The 15,358-nt window shown below is 31.2% G+C and overlaps 1 protein-coding gene across 1 annotated transcript; it reads right to left on the reverse strand.

Moving 5' to 3' along the window:
• Positions 1 to 4,716: 4,716 nt before the first annotated feature.
• LOC11413302 (hydroxymethylglutaryl-CoA lyase, mitochondrial) lies at positions 4,717 to 11,057 on the reverse strand. Its single transcript, XM_003624901.4, has 8 exons — positions 10,899 to 11,057; positions 9,002 to 9,182; positions 8,350 to 8,529; positions 7,543 to 7,623; positions 7,296 to 7,459; positions 6,374 to 6,510; positions 5,827 to 5,942; positions 4,717 to 5,266 (listed from the first exon to the last, which is right to left on the reverse strand). The coding sequence occupies exons 1-8, from the start codon at positions 10,994 to 10,996 to the stop codon at positions 5,015 to 5,017; spliced, it is 1,209 nt and encodes a 402-aa protein (XP_003624949.2). The 5' UTR covers positions 10,997 to 11,057; the 3' UTR covers positions 4,717 to 5,014.
• Between the last annotated feature and the right edge of the window lie 4,301 nt (positions 11,058 to 15,358).

A 15,358-nucleotide genomic window follows, 5' to 3' on the forward strand; every position in this document is an offset into this window, starting at 1 on the left:
TGTTTGTCTCTGCCTAAAGAGCCTAAAGTTTAGTGTATTTTTCCTTAGCAAACAAAAAAACTTGGCTCTGAAATTTGTAACAAACATTTTCTATATACTAAGCAAGCACCAAGTTCTATGCATATTTTTTGGCCTCTCCCCTTCCATTGACTTTCTTCATTTCCAAATTCCTATGCTCTCCTAAACAAAAAGATACTCAAAAGTCTTTCTTTTTTCTTGATTTCATAACCAAAACCAAAAGCCTTCATTTCCTTTATCACTCAACCACAAAGGTAGCAGGCACCTCAACAAGTCACATACAAAGTATAGAATTTGTGTAGTACTTTTTTCCATGCCATGATTAGTGTAAAGAGAAAAAACCAAAAACTGTGTTTTGTTATTCTTCTTCTACTATTAAGCAATATTGCTCCATGTGAAGCTGCAGCATTAACTGGTAATAATAAAGCAATATTTGACAGATTCAAAGGTGGTTCATTCAAATCATCATCATCTAGATTCCATGAAGGAAACAATGCAAACAAAAATGGAGATCAAGTTTTTGGTGATGAAAAGAGGAAAGTGTACACTGGTCCAAATCCTCTACACAACAGATAAGTTGTTACCTGTAGAGACAACAAATCCACATCCATTTCTGTCCTCAATCTTTCTGTTCTCTTAATTTCTGTCTCTTTATATATTACATTTTGTAAGCATTTTTTGGGTTGTATAAGTCTTTTTGCTAAGTTAATTTATATTATAGTTGTACATGAAGGTTTAGGTTTGAGATTATATATAATATAATATAATATTGATGATGAGAGAATATAGTTTAAGTAACTATATTTATATTTTTGTTGAAATCTTATACTATATGATGAGTGTTTAATTAGGTATATGTAATAAATAAATCTTGAACATGGATGTGTTTGTTAACTTGGCATGCTTCCTTTGTCCTATGAGCTTTAGGTTTCTTCCAAGATTCCCATAGATACGTCAGATTTTCTATATCTAGCTAAGGTTTATAGGATTATACAAGAAACAGTGTATGGTTTTCCCCATATGTAAATAACAATAATGCATCTAATGATGAACATTTATATTGCTGTAAAAAAAATAAACATTTGCATTATAACTCCTCATGCAATACATTATGAATTTATTTTAATTTTAAAATGATTTACTAGTTTGTGTTTCTCTTGAATTGATTTTGCTTTTCTGTTAGAATGAATGCATGCTACTACTTTATTACAACAACAATTATGTTTATTACCTTAAATTTTATCTATATGAGCAGAACTTTGATACAAGTTTTTATATTAACTAAGAATTATTTTGCTGCTTGAATTTGAATAACTAAATTCCTCTACTAAAAGAATAGAATTGGTTACACAAATTAGTAGGGGAAAAAAGAAATTTATTGTTAATTAACTTCTTTGTCACAAAATTTATTGAACTAGAGACAATTTTTATATTTTTCTTATATAAATTTCTCCTTAATTTAATTTTTTTTTTCCTAGTAGTGGTTGCTGTCTTAAATATGTGATTATCCGAATATTAGTATATTATGAAGAAAATTATCTGAATATGGAGTAGTTTAACTTCTAGTTTGGTACATAACCACTGTACCTCGTCTATATCACTGTGGAAACTTTTTTTTTCTTTCTCTGCAACTCAAAATTAAACCTCTGCATAAAGTACTGAGGTTTGTGGCAGCATACATATAATTTGGTGGGGGGACCATAATTCGTTTCAGCATATAATAAATATATCATCGATATTTATTTATTTTTGAAAAAATCATCGATATATTTTTTTTAAAAGGTGTCCTATATGATTCTTGTGATGAAATGAATTGGTGAGCCATGGATGTGCATAACAATTTTCAACCTACATCAACACTTTTAATCATGAAGCTAAGAATCAAATGTCCTCAGCAGTCTAGTCGTATTAATTTTTCTTTGGTGATTATGATTTAGGCCCCACTTTAATTTCAATATTTTTGAATTCTGCCTATATGCCAGCCACATATCCACTATGGGGTGGGTGTAAAAATGAATAATGTTTGTATAATTAATGTGTATTTGTAGGTATAAGTATCACTCAATCACCACTTTTATGTGATTATTTTGTATTTATATATGAACTAACCATGTTCATCCTAATTAAATGTCCAGTAAAAAAATCCGATTAGCAGTAGCAAGAAATAACTTAATAGCAATTAAATTAAGCTATTGTAATGTTTAAAGCTTCAATTTAGTAGCAAGAAAGCATGTTTAATTCTAGCATGTTTAAAGCTTCAACTTAATTTTTTTGTTAAAGGATTTCCTTCTTACCCTGGTACAGAGGATGCAATAATTATTTTGGGGTGCAGAATATACGATTATTTGGATAGCAGATATTTCGTCCTTCATCATTTAATTTGTGCAGGGTAAACAATTTTCTATTTGGCTGCAAATGCATCAGAATCATGGAGAACTCTCCACAAACAGCCAAATTTGAGAATTTAATGCACTGAAAATTATATCAGTGTCAATTCCAAGCATAAAAATTACTAAAAAAACGTTACTTTTTAAGCTATAATTATCCGATTTGAATCCTACGGACGAAATAATGTAGTTGAAAGGAAAGATTTTGTTAAAGATGGTTAGTCAAATTTTTTAGCAGAAGTTAATCATTGACAAAGTTGATGCTTCGCACCAATAGCATAATTACCAAGAGAGTCCTACAATTTTTTTACATGCATGAATAACCTGCCATGTTTTACCATAATTTGTTAAAAAATACAAAATGCAATGCATGCTTAGATTCGGTGCAATTAACGGAATAAGGGTAAGCCAATTTTAAAGCTTCAACAAAACCACGGCACGACTATATCATAACTTTTCCAAACTCAATGACAATCCAAACTTAACTTCTAAATGGCTACTCGTACATACATTTACTAATGTGTTTCCAAGTCCTTCTCAAATACCTTTCTAAGATCAAGATTTTGAAAATACAGTAACTTCGATGTGCGTTAAATTGACAACAATTTTCTGTAGTATTAACTCGAGATGCAACCATAATTTTAAATCTCGTTCATGACAATTTATCGACTAAACCATTAAATTAGTTACCGACTTTGTAAGAAACTCTTAAATAAGTCTTTGAGATTATGAATATTTCAAAAAGGTCTCACTATATTAAATTATCAAGTTGGTATCCAAATTTAATCACTTAGTGTCACTTCGGCCCCTATATTTAACAACTTACTATATTTAACTATCACTTGAGTCCCTACCATGTTTTTAAATGACTAATATGAGTAAAATTTTGAAAGAGTCAATGATCTTTTTGAAATATTCATAATCTCAAGGATCTAATTGAAAGTGTCTTACAAAGTCAAATCTTTAAATACATGTATATACAAAATACACCAAACACATGAAAATAGCCAATAACATACATTTTAAAAACTTTCTTAAACACTATTTGTGAATGGTACGTTTTGAAGAAAGTGATCAAATTTTCAATGTAGCTAAACTAACAGGCTTTTAAAAAAAAAAAGTGTTCGTCACAACAAGTTTATTTTAGGAGTGTGTGGTTGTATTCTTACATGACATGACCTCCTAAACTCAGACAAACTGTAGATAAAATAACATTTGGTATAGAACCGGCGTCCTAAAATGGATGCATGGGACAAAGGCAAGAGTTGAAAAGTTTATTTTCAAAAGAAATGACAATTTTGTTAATTGTTACCATCAAGTATAGTGCTTGGAGGAAAGAAAGCATACCCTAACAAAGGCAACAATATTATAGGATCGACTCACGAGCATGTCAAGTCACTTTCTATGCAACAGAATGTCACAGCAAGCATAAATGTACACGACAAAGATGTCATTTAAAGCAAAGTTCTTCACTCAGAGAGACCCCTTTGAGTATCTTTAATGAAATGAACCATCATGTATTAATGGCTCATTTGGAAAGGACAATAATTTCTATTTTATCTATAACTAGTACTGAATTTCACTATTATTTTCTGATGGAGTAGTTGAGTAAAAGGATTCATGCTTCAATGACAATAATGACAAAGAAGAGCAAAGATTTGCAATACTGGTAGGACTAGACAAATTACCCAATGCAGCGATAGGGAGAAAAGGAGAAGGGGTCCATGTCTATGACATAAATGTTGTGAAGAAATCTTTAATTTCTTCTTATAACATTTGCATGCTGGATTTTTTGCTGTGAGCAGGAAAGTACTTGGACATATAATATAAAGAAGAAATTGTTTCTTATTTTACTAGCTTTTTTTAATAAAATAAGGGGTAAGGGGAGAGGGAGAAATTAAGCACAGGTCCTTTATTTTTTACATCAAAAGTAGTGAAATGAAGTAAATGGCATCCAATATTAAAGTTAATGGTGGTTAAGTTAAAGTCGATATGAAGTTTATTGACTCAGACGTGCATTTGTCTTCAGTTTAAACTCTGAGCTCTGACCTTTAAAAGACCAAAAATATCATAGGCAATGAACAAAAAAATAGAAATTTTATTTAGACAAGTGTATTGAGTATGAGTTCGAGAGTTGAGTAATGCTAGTTCTAAGATAGGAAAAGGAAAATTGAATCGAACATCTTCAAATCTATAAACAAAAGAATTACAAAGAAACAAGAATGGAAAAATAATCAAACAAGAAAAAGAAAAGCATCAATTTCTTGATTTACTTTCATTATAAAAATGTGTATCAAAGATGACAATGCTGTTGAACTTGGACGTGCTATGCATTTTCATAATTTCAATCCTGATTACATGTTCAACACATAATGGAAGCAACTCAATAGACTCGAAAAACAAGTAGAAATGAACAACATTACACTTTGTGTTTTCTGGCTCTATCTTTTTCAGTGTGTTGTTTTTGCAGAAAGGACCCACCAGAGAGGAACCACCAACATACATTTACTCTAAAGAAGTAAGAAGTCATGACATCTTATGAACAACAGTAACACTCAGTAGGTAAACAATCTATCTTTCATTTGAATACATGATCTAGCTTTGGTAACTCACAGTTTGGAAGCATTACATGTAGTAACTTTATTCAATGCAGTTGCAGCTTTTGAACCAGTAGGACGTCCTAAATGTTTGCAGATGAAATCCCCAGCATGCATAAGTTTTCCAAGGTCCACATTAGTTTTAACTCCAAGTCCATTCAGCATATAAACAACATCCTCAGTGGCAACATTCCCAGTTGCACCCTTGGCATATGGACAACCTCCAAGACCAGAGACAGATGAATCCACTGTACTGATCCCCATCTATAAAAATGAACAAGATTAACCAAATAGGAATTGCTTTTAGGGTTAAATACATTTTTATCCTAATGGAAAATTTTGATTTGTATCCCTATACAAATTTATTTGTTATGTGTTCATGTTCAACAAAAATAGTGTTTTCGTCCCTCATGCGTCTCTTGTCAAAAACTAAAAGCACATTTATCTTTTTTTTCAGAATCTAAAAAGGAATAAAAAATTTATAGGGATACAAGTCGAATTTTGTCAATTTAATGGAAGACCAAAAATATATTTAGCCCGGGCCTTGTTTCTATAAAGACATACACATTGAAATTTTCATTCTTTCGGTCAGGCTATAAGTCCATAGTATACATCCACTTCCGTTTTTTAGATTGCAAAGACAATATTATCTTGGTTGGGAGTGGAAAAACAGTCAGTATCCCAGCAATACATGTGAGTTTAAAATGAAAGACAAGGACACAATCCAGATAATTCGTTTTGAAAGGGTGGGTCTTTCAAAAATATCCTATATAAAAGGGCTGTCCTAATAACATATCAGCGTTTGAAGAATAAAAAGTGTTTACCTGTAGTGAAATTAGAATATTTGAAAGTGCTTGACCATAAGTATCATGAAAGTGGACAGCAAGCTTATCAATTGGAACGACATCAAGAACAGCTTCAAGCATAGGAATGACGGTACCTGTAAAGATGAGAAATATCAAGTTATATCAGGATATTTGATAAAGCAAAACAGCCAAGATAGAACCATAAAACTTAGTAGATTAAATAACATGAAAGAACTTAATCAATACAACTTAATATGTTAAAAAAAAAGCTGATAAGAAGTTGTTGTACACAGTAATAAGACTTGGGAGATTTTGAAAAAGTTACTTTTTTCTCATTTGATAATCACATATCCCAATCACCTTAGACTTTTCACTTTATTCCTTGTAAGAAAACCACTACAACAAATTCCTTCTTAGGAAAGGTTAAGAAAAGGAAACTACTTGTGAAAACATACACAATGATCTTTGACATGGAAACATTGGAATTTTTTAATAAACAGGATCTTCTACGTAAGTACATATAATATAATATAATAAATCATTTACCAGGTGAAAGAAACATTACCAGGTGTACCGACACCAATTGTATCCCCTAATGAAATCTCCGAGATCCCCATCTCATAAAGTGATTTTGCAACGTATGCTACTTTTACTGGAGCAATTCTTCCTTCCAGAGGACATCCCACAACACATGATATGTATCTGTAGTGTGAAATCAGCAACAGGATTGACTATATAGTTGCTTTGATGAATTTGAAAGTGACAACTGATAAGTAGCAGAATACTGTTTTCAGATTGTTCAAATAATTTGAATAAGTAAATAGATTCAAGTAAGGACGATTGGAGTCTGGCACAAATTCTACTGTCTGTAAAACCATGTTTTTAGCTTAATTTGGAAGATAATTTTGTTTGCAATGGCTCTCTTGGGAAGCTAAAAAACATAACACTGCCTTAAAATATGTTAGTTCAAACACACACTAAATCACCGTTCAAGCTACGCCGTCTTCCGATCAACGACGTGTAAATCCAAAAAGGAAAGATTATGGTCAGCAAAATTCCTATGATGAGTATATACAATATTACCGCCAAATATAATCATCAGCGAAACAAATCAGTATATGTTTCAATTTCAAATGATACACTCTAGTAAAAAAAAATCAAGTGAAACACAAACCAAAACCTTTCTTATGACTTGATGTCACAGCTAAATGAAACTACCAACATAGAAATAGGTACTTCAGCTCAGAAGCTATTCTTCCACTTAGATCTAAATCAGCCATCCTTTGGACAGCTTAAGTAAACCCAAGGCAAAGTGCAAACACATCTGATAGCCGACAAGTAATGTTTCAAGATTATTATGAAAATACGAAGTCCCTTGTTTTCAAACACATATAAATAACCCTTTTGTTTTAACTAGAAGTAACACATAAATTTTCAGAACACACTCAAATTTATCCATCATTTAAATATATGAATCAAAACCATACCCACGAACTGGGATCGTGAGGCTTCTAGAAGCAGAAGCAATATCGCGGCAACGAGCAAGGTTGTCCTCAATGCCACAATTGAGATTTGCTTTAGAGAATGATTCAGAAGCAGCAGGAAAAACAGCCACTTCTTTAGCTCCAGCAGCAACAGCTGCCTCAAAACCCTGGAAGAAAGGGGGTCAGATGATCACAACCATCCACAAATTCTAAACCAAATAATATATTTACCAACAACTATAATTCTTACTTTGAGATTTGGAGTTAAGACAGGAAAGCTAGCACCTTCAACATCTCGAACTGCTGCCAGTACATCCTTTGCATCTGCCAACTGAAATCAGTTATTAATATGTGAAATTGGTTGGTCAGAGGATCACGTGATTCATTAAACAGGGTACAGATGAAAAGCACGTACAAAAGTACAATAGAAATCATGATTAACACTTAAACAAAAAGGAGGTATAGACAATAACATATGCACAAGAGACCCGATCAAGTCTTGTAACAAGCAAAGAAAAGACAGAATCAGTATTCCTGATTGCAGACACGGAAATGGAACTTTTACAACAGAAACATAGGAACAGCGATCGAGAGAAGAATCTCTGGGCACATTGAATTGACAAATAAAAGCCTATATACTCCCTCCGTCTCACAATATTTGTCTCTTTAGCATTTTTTTCTTTTTCTCAAAATAATTGTCACTTTAGAATACCAATGCAACATTTATTATTTTTTTCCATTATTATACCCTCATTTATTGAATTTCATCCAACTTAACTACTCCACTAACTACAATTAATAAGGGTGTTTTAGTAAATGATAATAATTTTACCATTGAAATCAACACAATTAATCATTTCTTTAATAAACATGCACAAACCTTAAACGACTATTATTTAGAGACGGAGGGAGTAAGATCCAATGAAGATACCATACAGAACCAACGTAGAAAATGAATCGTAAACAAATAATAATAAAAAAATTATTATTAGAAGAGTACTTAGTTGTCTCTATAAAATCACAAATGATTGATGATCGCTAGGAAAAAACATGTTACCTGTGGCACCCATTTTGGTGAGACAAAACTTGTCGCCTCAACAACAGATAACCCAGAAGAAACTAGCAGTTTTATCAATTCGATTTTCACATCAGTGGGAACAATAGCCTTCTCATTTTGCAATCCATCCCTTGCACCAACCTCCACTATCTTTACAAAGTCTGGAATATTTTTACGAAGCTGAGGCATTGAATGTAATATTAGTCATAATTCTCCAACAAAAGGACGGTCCGATTAAAAGATGTCAATGAAACAGGGAAATGCTCAATTAGAAATAATTATACAAACGTCCCGTGAGCATAGCTCAGTTGGTAGGACAATGCATTATCATATGCAGTGGCCGAGGTTCGAACCCCGGACACCCCACTTATTCACCTTATAAGGTGAATTCTAGCCACTAGGCTACCTGACCAAAAAAATAAATAAATAATTATACAAACATCATTACATCAAGCATTAAATGCACAACATAGAGACATAAATAAAAATAGACTTCTTTTTTCATCAAAAGAAAATTATAGATTCAGCAAATGATGTTATTTAACAGGTTAAGCAAGCGTCATCTTCCATTCTTCCTTGCTTGATAACAAGTTTCAAGTTAAACTAAAGTGCATAACATTAGGGGGGGAAGTATACATTAGATCAATTGCACCTTGCTTGAGAACTCCTTCGTGCATATACCATTGTTATCAGCTCTAAAATGACGGTTTACCACATAGCTGGCAGCATGATGATTATCATTTGCCCCCGAAGTCCAGTTCAGGTATCGAGACAAAACATTTATTTTGTATTTGTCAAATGCATTCCTAAGTTCTCTTGTGCTTGTAATTTCCCTGGTGCATTCATGATTTGGAAAGTAAATAACGCATGCTTTAAGGTTAAGGACATATATTTCCTTAAAAAAATTCTACCAAACTCATTTTAAAAAAAGCATGTATTACGGCCAAACAGTATATCTTCAACAAAAGTTAGATCTTTATCATTCCCCAAAGGCCCAAACAGCAACAAGCAAAAACGCATTCATGCATAAAGCTACAAAAGCCAACCATCTTGTCCCCTTTATTCATAAGCAATCTAAATTTATATGCTACTCAGTAATTATAAACAAGAATGTCAAAATGAGATCCTACCTAGGGTCAAAAGAATGAGAAAACACCTAAATAAAAGAATAGTAAGACTGGCTCTACCAGAAGTACAAAATTACAATTAAAGACACACATGTAAGAAAATTTAACAAATAAATCACAGCTACTACTATTTAATTATACATCAATTAAATTTCATAAGGTCGCATACAACTCGTCGCTCATGTAACATAAATGTTTTAAAAGTCATAAAATTAAAACACCAAAGAAAACAGTCCAACTCTAGATTTTTAAGGGCTTCAACAACTTTTCAGTTTTAAAACTAAAAACGTGAGGCCTGGATTATTGTTTTCCAGATTATCTTATTAGGGAAGGAGAATGCATGTATGAGAGTGGAGGATTGAGTTTCTGAACCGTGCATTTGCTCACCATTAATTAATTTCCACCCAAATACTATTAAATTCCAGTCCAATAAGAAATCAGTTAAACAGAGAAAAAAATTCCACCTGATAGAGTAATCACAAAATTAAGAATTTATCTAAGAAATCAGTTCTATAAGAATTTTTCTGAGAAATTTTCCACTATTCTATTTCTCTATCACAAAATTATCAATCAATTGAATTGGTTTGAAGACTAAACACATCAATCTGATATAGCAATCACAATTTTTTTCCCACCTTAACCTGTCGCAACATACCAGAAAAATTGCAGATCCTATGACCATACAATCTTCCCTGGCAATCCTACATCTGTTTGGGCGAGGGCCGATCGATAATTCCTCCAAGAAATATCTTCAAATTACAATATAACTAACTAATAACTATACACTGATTTAAACCAAAATTTACTATAAATAATACCATGTTCGAAATGACAGTCTCATTGAGCATTCAGCAATGACTATCTCGAAGTTTAACTTGCAATAAGAAATCAATTTAACGGAGAACAATTATAAATCCATTGAATTGGTTTAAAGATTATTATAGCTAAAGAGTAATTAGTTAGCTGTTACAATTCAGTTTTGTTAGTTATGAAGTTAATTAGCTGCTAATGTAGCAGAAGGACTTTAGGTTGATTCGTCTCATTGTAATATACCGATTGATTCACCTTCAAGAATTCAAACGAATGATATATAATAGTGTTTTCTCTATTCTTCCATTTCCTCTCTTAAGTCTTAACAAAGACTTATTTGAGCTTATATGCTGGCACAAGCACTTGTGAGACTGTTGGGAAGAGCTTATGAAAACATCTTTTGATACGTTCATAAATTGTTTTCAGCTTCTCCCTAAGCTCTCCATAATAGCTTATATACAAACAATTCGGATTTATATTTTATGTTTATGCTAGAGGAGGTGGTTGATTCAAATAGGGCCTAAACAAATGCAACAATGATTAAAAAGAAGGATTCATTTTAATTCAAGAGAACATGATGAATGATGAAAGAAAGAGGAAAAGGATTGTTACCGAGATTGAACACTGCGAGTTGTTGTATCGATAGAAGTAAGTTGCGATTGCAACAAGTTTGGATTCAAGAACCGCACCCTTTGCGCTATTTTCTGCATATCCTCCGTACTTGCACTTTCGTGTCAACAAAACAATTCAATAACTCTCCATGTCATCGTCATTTTTATATTTATTGGATAAGAACTGTCCTAAAATTTCATTATATTATATTAAATTAATTTAAACCAAGGATAAACATGGAAGAAAAAATCACACCCGAACGTGTTTTCCTCTTTTTTGAATTATAAAACGTGTTTTCCTTTTATACTAGTGTATTTGTCGGCGTTGTTCGGGTTACACATATTCAAGAACAACAAAATAAAAATTATATAAGGTATCCGCAAATAAATATTTTAACGGATTGCTACGGGACGAATATCTTAATAGGTATATACGAATAGAACAAAATATATTATATTATAAATACTAGTAAATTTATAGATGCATAAACAGATAAAATTAACTTAATTTAGTAAAAATATTAACAAATAGTATAAAATTATCTTTTTTAAGTTTTCAGGACTCGCATAAATCAGTACCCGTTATTAAATTAATAAAATTATACAATTGTTGTGTTACTTGAAAAATTATATTCTCTTCCATGAAACAGAATATAACTCAATTTCCTAATTAATGATTTTTGTTTGATTAGTAATCTGTGAATACCTGGTTTGAAGTTGTTGAACTTTAAGAATAACAACGTTATTAGTTTTGAATAATTAGAGGGTGTGTTTGATACTCCCGTTTTTCCTAAAAGTCAAAAATAAAATAAAAATTAAACATAAAATATTCGAAATTCAATAAAAAGTTATATGTTAAATACCACTTTTGATCTTTTTAGTTTGACAATATTCCCAACATAGTCTTTAAGTTTCGAAAGTTTCAATTAGGTCCTTTTCGTTTGACATAATTCTTAAGTTAGTCCTTTAAGTTTCAAAAGTTTCAAATAAGTCATTTTAGTTGATAAACTATTTCACTGTCACTGTTTCAAAAGTTTCAAATAGGTTTTTTTAGTTTGAAACTTAAATGACTAACTTGAGAATTGTGTCAAACTAAAAGGTCATATTTTATACTTTTGAAACTTAAAGGACTGATTTAGAAATTGTGTCAAACTAAAAGGATCTAATTGAAACTTTCGAAACTTAAAGGACTAACTTGATAATTCTGTCAAACTAAAAAGACCAAAAATAGTATTTGCCCTAAAATATATAATAGATAAGATCAAAAATTTGTTGAAATATTTATGCCAAATTAAATATTGATTTTAAAAAACAGAAAAATAATAAAAATATTGAGAATAAACGTGGAAGTGACACGTGACATAAAAAACATTACTTTATATATATATATATATTATTGATATTGGTATAGATTATCTTCAAGCAAACAATTTTACTAGCAACAGTTATCAGTTTGCTATAAAAGATGTATCATATCGTATCAAAAAATTTGCATGTTAAAGGAATATGTAAATAAACATCGATGAGTATTAATATTATGATATAATGTACGCTTTGGTCCATGTTCATGCGGGTATCCATTAAACGTATAATCAACCAATTCTAAACTACGTTCGGATATTTACAAATTTATGATTAACATTAAAAAAAAAATTTGTCTTCGTGAACTTAACTCAATTAGTAGGACAATGAATAATATATGCAAGGTCTGAGATTTAATATAATAATAATTTTGTCAAGAATTTTTTTATTTTTTTTTACCTAAAATTTAACAACAAAAGTTCATCAAATTCATTTCATTTTTTAAACTATATCATATAATAGATAACTTATAACCGAAAAACTTTGTTCAAAAACTTATAACCGAAAAACTAATGATTTAAATAAAAATGTTTGGTAAGTTAATAAGGGAGAGAGGACATCAATTGTGCTAATAATTGGCGATATGTTTCAGTATCTGTTCGTTGTTGCAAATAAACTTGGACAATAGATGCAATAGAAACACACTTGTTGTGTTGGTGATGGCGGTGGTGAATGATATATACGATTTTGTGGGTTTCCTTATGACCGGCCAACACAAACTTGAGTTGATTTGGAAATCTCACCACACCGGTCGCACTTTTTTTTTTTTTTTTTGTGCATTCTAGTTTGGTTGGCCAAGGCACTTGACCTTCCTAAGTAGCAACATAAATCAAATCTAAAACCTAGAATTCATCATCAAATTCATGACTAAACCCACAATGAAAAACACGAGAATTAACATGATAAATACAACCCAGAAGAAAATAGTAGCAAATTCACCAAAATGAAATAACATTAGCCTTTTGTCACTGCCATATCAAAACACCAACCAAATTAATCTTTATCGTCAACCAATTTTCCCCTTTTTAAAATCTATTTCGTGAACTAGTGATGAGTTTCATAACAAATGTAACGACAAAACGAAATTGAGACACGAAATTAAAACTTCAAGATCTCATGCAAACAAGATCACATTTAGATTTTGAAAAGGAAAAATAAAATGCATAAACGAGCTTCAAACTGAACTTTAGTGTGTATATTTCAAAAAACTAGAGAATAGAAGTGAAAAATCCTTAAAATTGAGAACAAAAAATACTTAAAAGCAAAAAAAGGATAAAATAAGGGATTTGATTTTTTTAAGAAGTCAAAAGATATAATAGATTAAGTGAAATACTAACTAGTATCCTCAAGGTGCCTCAAACGGATAAAAAAAGATTACAAGATAAGCAACACTAGAAAACTAACGAAAAGAGAAAATCGAAACATTATAAATTAGAATAACCAAAGACAAACTAGGGGGTTTAACAACGAGGAGTGAAAGTCACAGAAATAAATAGATTTATACAATTTCAACCTTCACCAAAAATTAAGTTTAAAATAATTTTATATTCTGAAATATTCTTGCATTGCATTCAAATATTGGCCAACCAAATGACCAAAACAAAATTTTCTTTCCCAAAAACAAACGCAGGATGGAATATCATATTTCGGATATAAAAAGAAAAAAAGTGTAGGTCACCAATTTACCTCTTCAAGTTGTAGGAGTTGAACAATTACACTGATGAAATTTATGAATATGAAAAGAAAGACCATGGTTTTGAAAGAAGTCGAGCAACTTAGTTAGTTAATTTATAAGGATTAGTTTGGCTGTATCTTTGCGAGTGATATAATTCTAGGATTGATTTGTTATTAAGTGATATAATTCAAGAATAATTTGTAGTAACTTGGATACAAGTTGGCAAAAGGACCAATGAATTAGCGATTTACGTCAAAGAAAAAAAACTTAATTGGCATGGTTAAGGGTCCGCTAGTAAACCCATTTTGATCAACCGTCCTGGGCAACATATTCCGTGTTTTATGGATCTCAGTTTGGGCTTTACCATGAGACAAAATTTTGAAAATTTCTTTTCTCCCCCTTCAAAATTGCTTCATTCTCTTGATTCAGCAGGAGTTAACTCATGCTTGACATTTTTCAGCGGCAGTTAACTCATGCCAACACTTTGAAGATCGGTTGATTCGATTTAAAAAGTGATTAAATCAAACCGATCTTAAAAGTGTCAGCGTGAGTTAACTACCGCTGAAAAATGTTGAGCGTGAGTTAACCCCACTCGATCAAAAGAATTAGTCAATTTTGAGAGGGAGAAGAGCAATTTTTTCAAAAAAAATTGGTAAAAAAAAAAGGTCGTGGCTGTAGTTAGGGACAAGAAGTGGTCCTAGGAGACATTGGTTGTGGGTCACTCACGTGACTATCTTTAAAATTGGCTTGATGAGTTCCCCCAACCTTGAGCCTGTTTCAATATAACCAATATTTTGTTGCCTTTGTAGGAGAATTTTGTCTGTTAAGTACAATTTACTTTTTAATGAGCAGAAACTATAGTTGACATTTTTTTTAGTGAGAAATACTAATTTCATTGAAAATCAAAGTCTCGATACATGTTGAGAGATCAGTATAAATGAGATATGGTGTTATATATGGTCGTTGAGTTATAACAAATAACAATATGAAGACAAAATCAAATGTTATTGCAAGTATAGTTTGAAAAATTCCTCAAAAAAGAAATATAGTTTGAATTTGACTGTGGCATGGAAAGATCTTGTCAACAAATATCTCAAAGCACGTTTAATAAAAACAAAAAATATATGATTATTATCTTGAAAAAACAACAAAATTATCAATTAATTTCATTCAAAAAGAAGTGTCAATTAATTTATTATTATTTTTTTATAAAAAAAAAAGTTTAGATGAATTGAGCTTTAAGGATTCACCAAAGTTAGGGTAAATCTTACGACTTAAAAATTGCTAATTGAGGTACTGACGGATCATCTACTAAAGAGATTTTCACATTGACAAGGAAAGATGAACTTAAATCTTACGCGTGAACTAACTGCTTACCAACAAAGTCGATCTTAATTACTAAATTATCAATTAGTTGAATACAA

This window comes from Medicago truncatula, chromosome 7, assembly GCF_003473485.1.
Source record: "Medicago truncatula cultivar Jemalong A17 chromosome 7, MtrunA17r5.0-ANR, whole genome shotgun sequence".
NCBI lineage: Eukaryota > Viridiplantae > Streptophyta > Magnoliopsida > Fabales > Fabaceae > Medicago > Medicago truncatula.

Excerpts from the sequence above, each read along its gene's own strand:
- LOC11413302 (XM_003624901.4), bottom strand. The coding sequence starts at position 10,996 with ATGCAGAAAATAGCGCAAAGGGTGCGGTTCTTGAATCCAAACTTGTTG. Across the intron at positions 7,624-8,349 it reads CACCAAAATGGGTGCCACAG|TTGGCAGATGCAAAGGATGT; the intron begins GTAACATGTTTT and ends AACTGATTTCAG. Across the intron at positions 5,943-6,373 it reads AATTGGTGTCGGTACACCTG|GTACCGTCATTCCTATGCTT; the intron begins GTAATGTTTCTT and ends TCATCTTTACAG.